Raw genomic sequence first — 15452 nt, 5'->3', positions numbered from 1 at the left:
TCCTGTGCGATGGGGCTCCCTTGGGGAAGCTATTCTGCCATTGAGCAGACCTCGGCAATGAGCGGGGGGGGTTCTGGCATTCAGAGATCGGTTCTGTCCCATCACTCCTAGTTACACATACACACAGCAGCCCGAGCAATTCCTCTCCCTTGATCGGACGCTCGCAGGCACTGCTGGGTGACGGGTCAATGCTGATCTTTCCCGCGTGTAATCACACCATGACCCAGGGGCACTTTTGTAAGTGGCTCAGTGTGAGACCAATGGTTTTGTAATTACAATTCGCCTTTGCTGTGTGTGCCGCCTGCCTGAGACTTGACTGTGTAAACTGCTCCCTTTGGGGCTTGTACGTATGAATATAATCGGCCGTATTCATATGGGGCCTGAGCAGGACCAGCCTGGAGACTGAATTGTGCCCCAGCGTATCTCAGAACAAGCCCTAGTAAATAGAAACCATGGGCCCAAGTTGCCAAGTGCTGGACGGTTCGAGAGCCCAGAGATCAGGTCCGGGAGTTTGGTTTGACAAAATTCAGATCCAACCCCAACCTTCCCCAGAGTGGAACAAAGCAGACCTCAGGTATATATGTGCATGCCACACAAGTAGCGTTTGTTGTATCGCTGCACTCCTGTGACTCTCGGCATGAGCTGACACGTAGGTAACACGTCTGTAACATACCATTCCACACCTAGAACGTGGTCCCGCCTTCCGCATAGGTCGATCTGCAATTTCGGTTTGAGCCATTCCAGGCCAGCGTGTGTAGGTCTTGATCCAGGCTTGGTGGTGGGTGTTTGTGGGCTGAACCAGGGCCAGATGTACGGGAGGACTGGCCTGGAGGTGAAGGCAGTAACTCCATTTGCACGGAGTGAGGAGCAGGCGAGTGGGGCCAGCTGGCAGAGGGAGACTGAGTCCATGGGGTGTGGCTGGGGCCCTTCTCCAGCAGCCAGGGTCATGTCTCTCTGTTCCACCCCACCTCTCACCCCTGCTCCTTCCTCTCAGAGGGGCCCTGACACCGCCTGGGAAAACCTGCATTGTGCTGCTCTCGCCTGCCTCCTCCACCCCTCTCTCCTTCAGCCTGTGTCCTTAGAGATGTTTCTATGGAAACGGGAGCGTTGTGGATTACGGCTCCATCTGCCACCACTGCCTGGGCCACGCTGAGGCCTCGCCTGCTGTTGGACCTCGCGGTCTGTAGGCATTGTGGTGATGTCACAGACAGGTTGGGGGCAGGCCGCAGGTGCAGCTGGGCCCGTTCTGTTGGTACGCACATAGCCCCAGCATTGAACACAAGTCCGTGTCTGTGCTCGGGGGATCCCAGCCCCAAGCCCGGCTTCAGGCCCTGGCTTCTGGGGCCCAGGCAGAGCAGGAGTGCACATACGGTGGCTTGCGGGACAGTGTGAACAAGCCCCTAATGCGGGTCAGCCCACCCCCAACCAGCAGTAGGGGTTGCATACACACATCTGAGGACAGGATTTGCTTCAGCAAATCTGTGAGTGGCAGAGCTCCAACCCTACTCTCTGCACGAGACACACACCCCATGCTCTCATTCCTTCCTGGCATTCACCTTTACACTTCAGAACAAAACATAAGGAACTGCCTCTTGTTCTTTTCTGAGCAAGACCTTGTGTGTCACCTTCACCTCCTCCTCTTTACTCAACCCTTTGATACCCTGAGGCTGGAGCTAATAGGACCCACCTGGTCTGGTTGCTGGGTGAGTCAGGAGAACAGTACTGCACCATCTGCTTGCCCTTGGTGCTCTATTGCAGGCTGGTCTCTAAGAAGGCCTTATATTCATGTCTGTCTGTCCTAGAAGGGTATTTCTGTTGTTGGAGGAAGAAAACCCTTCCTCTTTTTGTGTGTTGCTTTGGCGTCATTCAGAGTTCTGCTTCCTGGAGCTGAATTCACCAGAATGGACAGTCCCCTGCAATCATAACTGGAAGGCTGATCCAGATTGTATACGTCCACACCGTGGCAGAGGGTTCACTGTCAATGTTGGGATGTTTCTCTCTCTGACTCCCTCTTCTCCTTCTGTCTCCCCAGAGCCACAGACCGGAGAAAGAGTGGCCAGTCAAGAATCTGAAAGTCTACCTGGGAATTAAGAAGAAACTTCGCCCTCCATCCTGGTGAGCAATGGGTTGGAGTCTGAACAGCGGCACTTCTCGTGGGTCCTGGGCTCAGTCAGCCCTGCCAACAGGAAGCCATGAGGCCACCATGGCAATGCAATAAGCAAGGTCTAGTAGATAGAGCAGAGGGATGGGGAGCTGGGAGCTCCAGGTTCAACTCCTGGATCTGCCAGCGAATAGCTGGGTAACCTCGGGAGAGTCACTTTGCCACTCCGTGCCTCAGTTTCCCCATTTGTGAAATAGGGGTACAGCTGACTATGAGATTGCAAGGCTTCATTCATTAATGTTCTGAGCACTGCGCTTGGTGCCTGAACGGGGCCTCTGGGCACGACCTCAATACGGTAATAACCAATTGGAATGGAGCGCTGCTATCGTATCTTCCATCCGGGTCCATTCCCGTTATTTATCACTGTACTGCAGTCGTGCCTAGGAATCCCGTTCAGGATCCAGGCGTCATTGCAGTTGCTGATAAGCAGCTGTTGACTTGTGTGGAGGTGACGGTCATCCTAGGCCAATAGCACTGTCGCCATTTCACAGAAGGGGAAACTGAGGCACAAAGATGGAAAGTGGAATTGCCCAAGGCTGTGCAGTGGCAGAACCAGGAGGGCTGAGCTCCCAGCCCCCCTTCCCCCCCCCTGCAGTTCACTTGGTCTCTACTGACCCACAGCACTGGCAAGCTAAAGCCAAGCTGCAGCGCTCGGAGCCATCCGCTGCCTGGATAACAGTGCTGTGGTTTCCCTGCTGTGAACAGTGTTCGCAGCTGCATCTTGCCCGTGGAGCAGAGCTGTGTGCCAGGAGGTGGCCAGTAGAGAACCAGAGGTGCGTAAAACCCCTTGGAGGCGCCTTTGCCCCAGGCTGCACAAGACTCCGCTGTCTCGCTGTTGTGCTTTAAGCGCCGAGGTTTGCTGCTCTTCTCTGCTGTTCCCACGGGCAGATGAAAGCTGGGAACGAAGCCCAGGTGCATTGTCAGTGCTGCCGGCATCAGGGCTGCCTCCAGCAAAGGAACCGCGCACCGTCCCAGTCGCTGGGGCTTCTCCTGTTCTCTGGCTTCTTGCCACCAGATGGCAGAGCAACCTAGCGAGCCACAGTCCTCTTCCTCTGACGCCTCAGGACACACTACTCCTCTCCATCCCTCCTCTGACACCCCCAGAGCCCCAACCTGCCAAGGGATTAGCACTTCCTGGGAGGAAAACCTGCTCTCAGCAGCACTGGGAACAACGTCGTGCTGGCCGGCCCCTTCAACGCTTTCTGCCCTGATTCCATGCCAGCCTGTGCCCCGCTCTGCATGGCGGGTTGCTGGGAGATGGCAGGCCTACGCCCGCCCAGAGCTAAAATCTCACCCCCTCAGCCAAGGGGAAGGAGTCACTGACCCCAGGCCACAAGTCAATACTGCGGACAACAAATGAAAAAACAGGGACGGGAGTGAAGGTTAAAGGTTAAAAATCTGAGATCCAAAGGGGGAAACCGAGCCGAGAACCCCCGACAGCGCCCACCGCTCCGCGGAGGAGTCAGTGGGCACCGTCCAGAGGCACTCTGCCCAGAGACACGGTCAGAGATGGGACCAGAAATAGGGACCCCCAGTCGCTGAGCAACCCCCCCACTCCACATCCAGCTTCCTCCCGCTGGGATGGGCCACGGCCATCTTGGCCAGCACTCAGAGGAGGTTGACAAGGAGGCCAGGGGTGGGGTGTGCCTGGATCAGAAAATGCAGCCGGAGCCTCAGTAAGAGGTTCTGAAGCAGCTGGAGCCTGAGGCCCGCGACATAGAGGTGCGCCAGGGTCTTCCTCTCACTGCAAGAGGTGCAGGTATCGGTGGAGTTCGTGATCCATGCCAGGTGCATGCACATGCTGATGGCCCTGCTGGGCTGTGGAACCAGAGTGGAGAACAGGCTCTCTCCACCCGGGTTTCTCGCCCTCTGCAGCTGGCAGCAGGCCCTGGCGCTTGGTGCCAACGTTGGCAAGAAGCACGAACAGACACAGATGTTTCCTCAGGGCAGTTTGGAGACAGGTCCAGTCAGCCTACTCAGGCGGCGTGTTGGAGATGGGACGGGCTCTGAGTTATTACAGAGAATTTTCTCACAGGTGTCTGGCTGGTGGGTCTCCCCCACGTGCTCAGGGTCTAACTGATCCCCCTATTTGGGGTCAGGAGGGAATTCCCCTCCACCCAGTCAGATTGGCAGAGACCCTTGTGGGGGACCCTCTGCAGCATGGGGCAGGGGTCACTTGCAGGTTTAAACTAGTGTAAATGGTGGATTCTCGGTAACGTGAAGTCTTTAAACCATGATTTGAGGATGTCAGTGACTCAGGCAGAGGCTAAGGGTCTATTACAGGAGTGGGTGGGTGAGGTTCTGTGGCCTACAAAGTGCAGGAGGTCAGACTAGATGATCATGACCCTGGTGAACTTGTACCCTTCAAGTTTAGGAGTTGGGCAGGCTTGCCAGGGACAAGTTGCAAAGAGCAGCGTTACTCTCCAGGTTGGAATCTGCCTAAGGCGCCCCAGCTCTTGTACACAGCAGCTGAGGGTGACCTCAGACAAGCTTCTCGGTGAAGCATTGCCCTGTGGGTTCAGTACTGCCTCAGAGGAAAGGGCCACTTACTGTAGCATCAGCACTGTCAGACTCCCTTCCAAGTACTGATCTGGCTGGGCCCTGCTTAGCTTGGGAGGTGTGACAGCAGCAGCTGCAGGTTGAGATGCGTCTTTGGAGGTCTGCAGGTGCAGACGTCCTGCCAGTTTGTTATTCCATAGGGCGGCAAGGGAAAACGCAGGAGCTATGAGATAGACCACACGGGCTGTCTGCCAGGGCTGGGGAACGCAACGCACCAGGGGAGGAATGCCCAGAGCACAGCATGACAATGTGACACTGGTATTCCAGAGGGATTTATTCTGTACATCACACTGGGGGTTAAACGGCACAGGTCAGGCAGGCCTGCTGCGGGGGGCTCAGCCCCATGGCTGGGTCTGAACTGGGAGCAATTCGGTCGGGTAAGAGAGGGCAGGGAGTGGGCTGGAGACTTGTGGTTCACCCCCAGCTAGCCCCATTGTTCAGATTCTGGCAGGGCTAGGCTCTTGCCTTGGGGGGGGGGTGTTGGGGTTGGCCCTGGTGCCAGCCCTTACTAAAAATGGGCCTGATCCTGAGAGATGCTGAGAGCCCAGTAACGTTGGGGCCTAAAGATCCTGGTTTTCACGCTGGCACAAAGGCCAGATGGTGCCTCGTGGAGTGCTGTGGAGCTGGCGTCTTTGCCAGAGCTCCACTCATGCCCGGCAGGTCGTGATGTTGATTTGCACATCACGGTCTCACTGGCTGGTTGAGACAACTGTGCTTGGGGACAGCTTGTGAGTTGGACACTGGCGTAAAACTGGGAAGAATCAGGGCTAATGTCTTTTGCTTTACGGGCCTACCCTGCTGTGTGACGTTGCATTGTGCTGTTAAACCTCCCCCACCCCAGATGTGGCTGCATTTAATTGACAGGCAAACTTGGTGATCCATTGGGATCAAATGCACCACAAAACGGTGAGAGAGGCTGATTTTATGGCACGTGGCAGCCTTCCGCCCTTTGCGGAGAGTCTCTCATTGCCGGAGGATGCCAGCAATAGATTGAAGTGCCACCTGGCCTCTCCAAAAGCCAAGAGCATGGAGGAAAGTGCCTGGCGGTGGTGTCAAATCACAACAGTTTGCCACGGTAACGCAGAGAGGCTTGTGGTTGCTGGGATACCAGGTTTGCTCTATTGGGGAAAGTTATTAACCTAAAGCTCGTGGAGTTGATTGGGAGAGGAAACCTTGGAATTCAGCGTTCTGTTCTCTTCTCTCCCTGGCAGCTGGGGATTCACGGTGTTCTATGAAAACGAGAAGCATGAAAAGCAACAGTGGTAAGGAGCCGTGGCGGGCCGGGGGGGCTTTGCTGGAGGAGAGCTGTTCATTAAGCGTAGCCAGGCCCAGACCCCGATCTGCTGGAGTTCAGGCAGACAGGGATGAAGGTGGAGCTCATTTCAGAAACAGAACCGTGCTCACGTACCAAAGGGGTTCAGGGACTTCCCCGCCGCACGAGACTTGGGGAGGAGGAGTCGTTTCTGCACAGAAATGTCCCTGGCCAGGATCTGTCTGCATGGCCTGGTACAGTTATTATTGAAACAAATTCATCACCAGCCCAGATCTCGCCGTGCCAGACGGTAGCTACTTAAAACCCCCATCTGTGGGCCCTTGAGCTAAATGAGACTCTATTGACAGGGGGCTCTGACATACAGTCCAGTAATTCTGAGTCCATCCGGGAGAGAGGAGTGGGCTCTCTGCCACCCCCTCCCCCAGCCTTTTCAGCATAATTTTATTTAAAGGAGACACTATCCATTTCTTCAACCATCTGTCCCTCTAGATCAGTGATTCTCAAACTTTTGTACTGGTGACCCCTTTCACGCAGCAAGCATCTGAGTGCGACCCTTCCTTAATAAATTAAAAACACTTTTTTATGTATTTAACACCATTATAAATGCTGGAGGCAAAGCAGGGTTTGGGGTGGAGGCTGACAGCTCGTGATCCCCCCCATGTAATAACCTCGCAACCCCCAAGGGGTCCCGACGCCCAGTTTGAGAACCCTGCTCTAGATTCGCTCTCTCTGGCTCTGCCAGTCTAGCTGCCTTTGCGGTCTAATCATCTAGAGCTTGGAAGCGACTTTCATCATCCGACACTCCGCGTGTTCTCTGGTCACTAATGATGATGTCAGGAATAGATCACTCGACACACAGCTGTATTTCTTAATCTGACAGCCAGGACCCCATCCTGAGAGATGCTGAGAGCCCAGTAACGTTGGGACCTGATCCCAAATGCCTAAAGATCCTGGTTTTCAAGCTGGCACAAAGGCCGGATCAGATTTGTGACTCAACCCAGTCTGATCCATCAGGTTCAAACAAATCAGATTCATGAGCCAGAATCAATCTCCCTGCTGCAAACAAACCCAGGCTTGAAAGGAAACCTGAGTGCAGCCTCTCGGGGGAACATCCCCCTGATACATAAGCAGGGAGCACTGCAGGGTCACGGCTCTCTCTAGAGATGGCCCTGCCTCCGGCTACACCAGTACCCCACTGGTCACAAGTGCCAGGGCTGGACCCAGGGCAGCCGGCAGCCCCTGTGCTGTCTGTGCCCTGCGCTGGGCGGGAGCCATCCGGCTGCTGCCTGGAATAGCAGCCACTGAGGCAGCTCTGATTGTGAGCAAACGAGCCGGCCTGTAGGGCCGGGCGTGTTTCACATCTGCTGTGGGATTTCTGCCACAGGTGGCTTGCAAGTAACTGCATTCCCTACGCTGGATGCAGGCAGGCCGGGTGGGGGGCAGGGGAGGGGCTCGTCTCGCTGCTCACGTCCCCTCCGGCCAGACGCACCCACCCTGACCTCCCCTTTGATCTCCTCCCCAGGTACCTGTGCTGCGATACGCAGATGGAGTTGCGGGAGTGGTTCGCATCCTTCCTCTATGTACAGGTACCACCTGACTAGCGGGCGGCCCCTCAGCACGGCTTGCCATCCTTCAGGGTGGGAGGGGCCTTTTCGCATGGCTCGGATACACCCCCTGCCATGTGGGGGGCCTGGCATGGGGGTCTGCCGGCCTCACAGGACAGTCACATTTCACAGCCCACGCAGTCAGGTCACCATCTCCCCCAGCCAGCCCAAGAAGGATGGTCTGGTGGCCAGAAGACTAGCTTGAGGTGTGGGAGAGCAGGGTTTGATTCCTACCCCACCACAAACATCCTGGGTGACCCTGGGCAACTCACAGCCTTTCCAGGCCTCAGTTGCCCCATCTGTACAATGGGGACACAGGGGTGGGAGAGAATAAACATAGGAGAGGGGCAGCGTCGGTCATTGACTGGCTGGCTCAAAGATCCCCTTGAACAGGCTGTAAAGCCTTTGGCCACTAGATTCCCCACTCAGTAGTGAAGTCTCTGATCTCTGTTCAGAGCCGTATGCAAAATGCTTTGGTGGCTCTTAGTCCAGCTCCTTACGGACAAGAGCTGGCGCAGAATTGCAGTGGGTTCTGGTTGCTCTCCAGGATGAGCAGAGGCCGAAGACTGAGTGGAACTTGGGGTCAGAGTTGAGGCACGTTGGCCGGACAGTATGGAGGGCCTCCGGCGCCGCTCTGCGTCTGAACTCGAGAGCACTCAGCGAGGCCCCGTTCACTGGCACACTGAGAACCCAGGCTTGTGCTGCGTCCCTGCCCCCATCTGCTCACTCGCCATGTGTCTGCTCTCCCTCCCCAGAACGGTGGGAACGTGTGGCCCTCCGAATCCTCCAAGGTGCGGGCGTCGCGGACGCAGCAGGACTCCAGGTTGGGTAACATCTCGCTCATCCCTCTGCGGGGCAATGAGAATGAGATGAGGAACAGTGTGGCTGCTTTTGCTGCTGATCCGCTAACTGTGAGTGACAACCAATCGGCGCTGGGTTTCACGGTGCAGGGAGCGCCATCCTGCTGGCTCGTAGCATCACGCCTGCCGGGCGGGTGGGACGGGGACAGGATTCCCACGCGTGAGATCAGAAGGCGAGAGCTGGGTGGGGTTGGCGAACACCGAGCATCTTCTGCTGTTAGTCTGTCTCCCGACCCTTTTCCGGGCTGGGTCCTAGTCATTGACTCCGAGCCAACAAAGCCAGGAGGGCAGGGCTGGGTAACTGTCCCCAGCAGGCCTCGGGAGCCATTATCCACAGGTCGGCACCTGCAGGCGTGATGCAGCGACAGGGGATGCAGCTCGGCAGATGATTTCTCCTGGTAATTGGGGTCGCTGCTTTGAAATTCCTTCTCCGTTACAAATCAGCTCCCCGTCCCTCTCCTTTCCCTGTCCACACGCACGGGGGACTGCCAGAGAGGCTACTGCAGACTGTGATTCGTCTACTGTGTCTTCCACAAACGTGGAAACCTCTCAGATTCGCTGAGCAACAAGGCCCGACCCAGCAGTCGGCGACTCAGATAAGGACTAGCTGGGCGTGGGCGGTTAGCAAAGAGCTGGTCTTTATCTGATTGCCAACGGACTGCTCCAGGGGGTCCTTGTTGCTATTATAAACCTGACCAGAAGCTTTTCTCCTGGCCCCAGAAAGCAGGACAGCTGGGTCTAAGGAATGCAGCTGGTGGCCAGAGGGAAGCCACTGGCAGCTAGCAGCGTTCATCCCGGCCAGCTCCTCCTCCATGGCTTGGGGACTGGGCGATTGGCCATCTGATGCTTGCCAGCTACCAGCCCAGGTTGGTAGGGACTGAACCTCGTTACTGCTCAGTGGCTTGGTGAGTCTCACGCCAGTTCCTAATGGACAGTGACTGCCTGGCAAAAAACCACCACTCCAATGGGTGGGGGCCATGACATGAGCCGGTGGGTCTCAGCCCAACGCTAGCAGACGACCGTTCCTACGCAAACACCGTCTTCACAAGGGGCCACGAGCAGGCCTCTCTGCAGAGAATCCAGGGACTGAACGGGCCTCTAGAGGGGGCAGGTCAGGGCAGGGTCATGGCACATTGGCCAGGCGCCCAGGGGGGAGCTTGCCGCACCGCTGCCCGGGCTGTATCTCCGCTGTGGGTCAGGAAGGGACCAACACTTCCCAGCACTGAATTCACGATGTCCGTGTTTAAATGTCTGTTGGTACAAGCGCCCTTTGCCGGGGAGATCCAGCACCCTGGGCCCTGCCTTCCCTCAGGTTTATAATGACAGCTGCGGTGGGACAGGATCTCCAACGCAGCTCTGTGCAATGGGATGCATCTGGCTTTTTGCTTGGCAGAGGGGGCGGGGAGAGATGCCCTCCAGCTCCCCACCCAGAGCCACGATCGGACGCTGCTTCGTGTTTGCTTCCCCTCTTCTGCTCTTGCTCGGTTCAAGAGTGTGGGGCTAACCCTGCAGCTGGCGGCCGTTTCCCGTCTCTGTCCCTCAGGATGTGGCCGCAGGCCGAACTGCGTACAGCGGGTGCAGCACGCAGGGAAAGGGCAGAGGGTACGGGAGCAGCATTCAGTGCGAGTCCTGGCCAGGCCGCCACCAGCCTCCCCCCGGTCAGCATGCAGCATCGCAGGGAAGCCCCTGGGATCTGCAGCTTCTCAGGAGATTCCCCAAATTAACAATCCTCTGCCCTTGTGCACATCAGTGAATTCACCCTCACCAAACCCAGGGGAGGTGGGCCGGCATCATTAGCCCTATTTGACAGATGGGGAAACCGAGGCACGGAGTGTTTAGGTGACTTTCCCGGGGCAGTGGGCAAGCAAATCCGTGGCAGGAATAAAACTCATGACTCGGATTCCCACGCTCTAACCACTAAGATAAACTGCCTGCGGGTGCGGTATGATTCCTAAAAGGATAGGACTCCTTGTATAACCCCCCAGCGTGCTCAAGAAATCTCTCCGCAGAGTAGCAAGGCTTTGAGGGGCTGAGTACGTTGAACCAGGATCCAGTTGCCTGGAGCTGTTGTCCACTTCCCAAGGATGTTCGGACTCCTCGCGGCAGAGCTGTCAAGGGGCCCGTTGTGCGTTCACTGAGTGCCTGGTGCGTTAAGCAAGGAAGGGCTTGAGCTGGCAGACGGAGAAACGATTCCGTCTCCTCGCTCTGAATGCCGGGAACGAAAGGACTCGTGAAAGGGGGGCTTGATGGGGCAGCGGGTGAGTCCCGAGGGAAAGTGCTGAGTCTTTGAAGAGTAACTGGTGAGGTGCCGGCAATGTTCTCTCCCCTCCTGTTTTGGGATGGTTCAGAGATCAACCACAGAGTGCCGGGGCATCGTATCTGACCACATCCCCCTGGCTGCAAGCCGGGGCCAGGAGCGCATGGATAGACGAGTGTGCGTGCTGGCACAGGCAGAGCTGGGCCGCGGCCCTGCCTCCTTCCTGCCCCTCTCGGTGTGATTTTGCTTCCCAGCGGGAGCAAGGAGCAGTTGCTCAGGCTGGACAGTGGGTGGATGAGCCATGTTGCATTCCCACCGCTGGGCAAGGGCTGATCCTAACCTGGCCCCTTGACGCTATGGACAGTCTCTCGGTGCACGATGCACTTTCACCGCAAGCCCCTGCCTCCCCATCCGAAGCTGCTCGGACGGATTAGAATCTGTCGTTGGGGTGAGACTGTTCGTCCCCCAGCTGATCTGAGGGGTCAGGATTAGAGGCAGCATCTTCCCCCTTCCCCTGGTGCTTTTGTGCCAGCCCCCCCAGCAGCAGGTCTGGTTCAGCAGCAATGGGACAGCTCAGCTTGGCTGATGTTTGTACCACGGCTCCAAGCGCTTGCCAGGCTATTCAACCTAGTGCCTCTTTGTTCCTCTGACGCAAAGGTTGCCACGTTTTCTGGCAGCTGCCACTGCTGGGGTTGTTACTTGTGCAGCTGGGTGCATAATACAGGATTTTCCCATGGATGTGTTTGTGGCCTATCTTGTGGTCACTTCCCTCAGGCGTGCAAGTGAGGCAGGATGGTCGTGCGGTTAAGGTGCTGGACAAAGATCTGGGTTCAAGTCCCAGCTCTGCCAAGACTGACCTTGGTCAAGTCACTGCATCTCTCCCTGCTCTCGCTCCCCATCTGGCTAAACAGGGATAACAGTTACCGTGTAGGGGGGTTGTGTGGTGCTCGGAGACTGTGGCAGTCTGGGCTGAAACGTTTGATGGACACACAATGCTTGCAGGAAGGGATTTTTAAAGTCACACTTGCAAGTCTTTGTGCGGGATGCACTTAGGTTCTCCTCCAATCAATATCATGTGATTATTTTTTTTGGACCAATCCCAAAGTTGCACAGTTCGAGTTTCCAGTATCCCCGCTTGGACTGTGGAGTAAAGAAAAGGCGGTTTGAGTGTGAGGCCGTCGCAACGCGTGAGCGGGAAACTGCTAACAATAATTCCCTGTGACTCGGGTTGTAGCGATTCGCTGTTTTGCTCAAGGCAAATAGTGTCTTTTCCGAGCCAGGGCCTTGGGGCCATAAAGTGTTATCATTGGCTTCCCATGTACCCTGTTTTCTGCAGGAGGCTGGGGCGTCTCCCCAAGCACTTGGGATTTGCAGTACAGAGCGTGTTACTCCTGGGGAGGGGGGGATGCTGGAGAAATTGACATGTCCCCAGACAGACAGGACTACAATCCAGTGGCTCTGGTTCTAAGGGAGCACCCTGGTGAGGTTAATGCCTGCACCATCCCCGGGGGGGGTGAACAGCGTGAGGTGCTTTGTCCATAATGCGGGTTGTGTGGGGTCGGGAGCAGCCTGGCTAAGGGACAGGTTGCCAGCTCCTGCCACTGTGTTTCTATGAGCACGTGAGGTGCCTCTAAGAGGGACAGAGGTGCCCGCAGGGCTGCCCTTGGGGTTCGTGGGTTTGCAGGATTCAGCCAGATCTGGAAATTTCACTGCGCAAGGCCTGGTGCGACGCCATCATCCGTGGTCACGCTGGCTGATGCGGTGGGGCTCAGTAGGCCGTGGTGGTGGAGAGGGTTGAAACCGGCCTGCTGGTCTCAGCAGCTGAGTTCACCCGATTCCACCGCTGAGCTCCTGTCCTAGGCGAGTCGTTTAACCTCGGCTCCTGCCCCTGCAGAGTGGGGTGGCACCTGTCCCACACTCACTGGTGTCTGGGAAGCGTTCGGGCATCATGGAGTGAAAGATGCTCCAAGAGACCCAGATAGTGGCCACTCTTGGCTTCATAGGGTAGTTCCAAAGTGAAGGTCGTCCCTTCGCCCTCTCCTAGGCAGGCAGCTAATTGATAACAGGTTCCCCTGAGTAGCTACACAGCGGGAGGGGAAACTGAGCCGGAGTTAACCCTTTGTTCCCCAGGGAGCAGCCCTGTCACCTTCGTCTAATTACCCACAATTGTTCCGAGCTGAGGCTCTTCCAGCTACTTAGCGCCACCAACGGTCCATGTCGGAGAAGGAAAACTAACCCCTTCCTCCTTATTTTCTCTCTCCAGCTTCTTCGAAACGTATGAGCCGGAGACCTAACACGTCAGGTAATTTCAAGCATTCCTGCTCGTTTGCGGAGCTCTGTGTCATGGGGTGTGCCGGGGAGATCTTCCCCCAGGACCCAATGGCAGCTCGATGGCCAGAATTAGCCCAGAGCCGCCTTCGTCTTCTGGGCAGATCCCACACCCTGACCCGCTCCATCTCCCCCCAAGCGGCCACTGCTCGGATCAGGAGGTCGCGTGACAAGCTGGGATCTATGTAATAGAGCTCGTGGAGTCTCCAGTTCCTGGCTGCCCCTGGCCTGGCTCTCCGTGGGGTTCAAACCAGGAGGTCTGGATCTAAAAGGCATGTCCCGGTACTGCCTGACCTGTGAGCCGACCGGCAGGGTCAGAGAGCTGCATTGTGCTAGTGTGGATAACGCCAGCAAGCCGGCACCTGCACCGTGCACGGGTGTGGAGACGACATCTCCTGCCGGGCTGGTAGTGACAGCCGCTGGTCCTCAGCACGTCTGAAAACCTGGCCGAGTCTATTCGGGGACTTGGGGAGGGTCTGGGGCCTAACTATGGGCACCCATATTGTGGCCTGCGTGGCTTGCTCAAAATCACTCAAGTGGAGCAGAGGCAGAGCCAGGAGAAGGACCCAGGAGCTGATCTAGACTCCCAGTCCCCTCCTGAACCCCCACAACGGTGCCAGCCCCCCCTTAACGACATAGCGGGCCCATCTCCAACGGAGGGGCCGCAGGGCACTGCCCCAGGCCATGCAGGGTGGAGGAAGCAGCCCAGAGAGCGCGAGATGTGAGTGGGGAGGGATTGCAGGAGCCAGCGGGGCAGGGAAAGCTCCCGGAGGAGCCGTTCGGCTGGCCAGCGAGCTCTCTGCCCAGGAGTCAGCCTGGCGTCTCTCTCTTTTTGTCCCCAGGTCCGTTTGTGAGAGGGGGGGAGGCAGCCTGAGAGCCCAGGAGCGCACAAGTCACGTCACGTTGTCCCTGCTCGCCCAGCGGGGTCTGCGCGGAGGCCGGGGGGGCTCTCTGAATGCGTGCCAGCCCCTTGAGCCAATCCTCTTTCTACGGCAAAGCCGACAGCAGCCGCAAAACAATAAGCAACCATGTTTGATTTAAGGAAAATGAATCCATTGGCAAAGAGCGTGGGACCCCGGAGCTGCTTCTAAAGGGTTAATTATTCAAGCGGACACCGTTTCATCGGTCATCTCGTTGGCCGGCTGTGCCGTGAGCAGCCGAACCCCAGAGACGGGGCAGGGGAAGCTGTGCTGGGACGGACCGTTCTGGACCCATCGCTTCACCTGGGAGTGTCTTTCTCCCCCATCACCAGCTGCTTCTTGCTTCTTCTTGGGTCCTGAATTAAAACTGGAAGGGCGCAGGCTGGGATGGCCCCTCTCTGGTGCCAGCTGCTGCTCCGGGAGGGGTTAGGGGCTGGGGGCACTCTTGCTTTCTTTAAAATCGCTCTCTCTATTTGAAACCGCAAGCCACGGAAAGGCGGCAAGGGCCGTCCAGGCAGAGACTTTCTCGCGAGGGTGCTTCTGCTGGTGGAAGCATTAAACCTTCCCAAGGAGGAGCGGCGGGCTAACCCCAGCCGTTCTGTATCACTACGTTGGAGAAGGGCTGAAGACGACCCACAGGGGGAGTGGATCGAAGGCTCCCATCTCCGCTGCTGGCCCCTCAGAGCCACACGCCGCTTCTCTCCTTCTCCCAGGCTGCCCGATCCCGTGACCACATGGGCCTTTCGGGCGAAAGCTTCGCAAGCAGGGCCTTAGAGTGGGGAGAGTCCAGCGCCCAGCCGTGGGCATGTGGAGATGGCTGAGTGGAGCCACAGCTGGGACATGTGGCGTGAGGGACCCTGGTGGAAGCAGCAAGAGACTGGGGCGGGGGGTGGGGGTGCATGGGACTCTGGACCAGCCCGAAGTTGAGCTTGGAGTGGGGCCGTTTGTCCTGGGTGTCTATTGCCTTGTGGTGTATAGGAAACTGCAAACTGTGGCTGCGGGCAGGGAGAGGGGCCAGCGCTGTCCTGTTCAACAGCGTCTTTGGTTATTGTTAATATTAAATGCCTAGGGAAGTCCGTGTGATGGTGTCCCAGTGATTCCGGGCTGCAGGGCAAGGTGAGGGGCTGGCAGCTTGAATGCATCAGGCCGATGTCGGGGATGGCCTGTTATCCCCGGGCTGCAAGCTGAGATAAAGGGGCAAAGAACCGTGGTCTTGGGGCTGCAGGCCGAGGTGAGGGAGCTGGGGTGGGGGGGGAGGGACAGTTGCTTCCGCTAGAGGTGAAGATGGAGGAGCATGAGCTCATTGTTTTAGGGCCCCAGGGCAAGACAGAGGAGCAGTGACCCTCGTCATCGGGACGTTAAGTGGGGACACAGAGAAAGAGGCCAGCTTCTGTCTCCCTCAGTGTTCAAAAGTGGGTGCGCAGAGAGCTGAGCGATCTGTCGCTAATGCACGTATCAGGCAAGCCAGAATGTTCCCCAGTTGACTAGCT

At 57.1% G+C, this 15452-nt stretch overlaps 1 protein-coding gene across 16 annotated transcripts in view; it reads left to right on the top strand.

The window, feature by feature from the left end:
• Positions 1-15038, top strand: part of ARAP1 (ArfGAP with RhoGAP domain, ankyrin repeat and PH domain 1) — a 222196-nt gene extending 207158 nt beyond the window's left edge. For 8 of the 16 annotated variants that reach the window (XR_010597928.1, XR_010597926.1, XR_010597927.1 and 5 more), the window contains 5 exons: positions 2033-2115; positions 5932-5982; positions 7516-7579; positions 8353-13016; positions 13885-15038. Coding sequence is in view for 8 of the 16 variants with exons in the window: in XM_042840215.2 (XP_042696149.2) it covers positions 2033-2115; positions 5932-5982; positions 7516-7579; positions 8353-8508; positions 12978-12995 (372 nt within the window). In the remaining 8 variants the exon portion in view is untranslated. The remainder of the gene's footprint in view (positions 1-2032; positions 2116-5931; positions 5983-7515; positions 7580-8352; positions 13017-13884) is intronic. The other 8 variants (XM_042840215.2, XM_024109395.3, XM_042840214.2 and 5 more) reach the window with 2 other exon arrangements.
• Positions 15039-15452: the final 414 nt, after the last annotated feature.

Source organism: Chrysemys picta, chromosome 1, assembly GCF_011386835.1.
Source record: "Chrysemys picta bellii isolate R12L10 chromosome 1, ASM1138683v2, whole genome shotgun sequence".
Taxonomy (NCBI): domain Eukaryota; kingdom Metazoa; phylum Chordata; order Testudines; family Emydidae; genus Chrysemys; species Chrysemys picta.
This window is presented reverse-complemented; position numbering and strand designations above follow the sequence as displayed.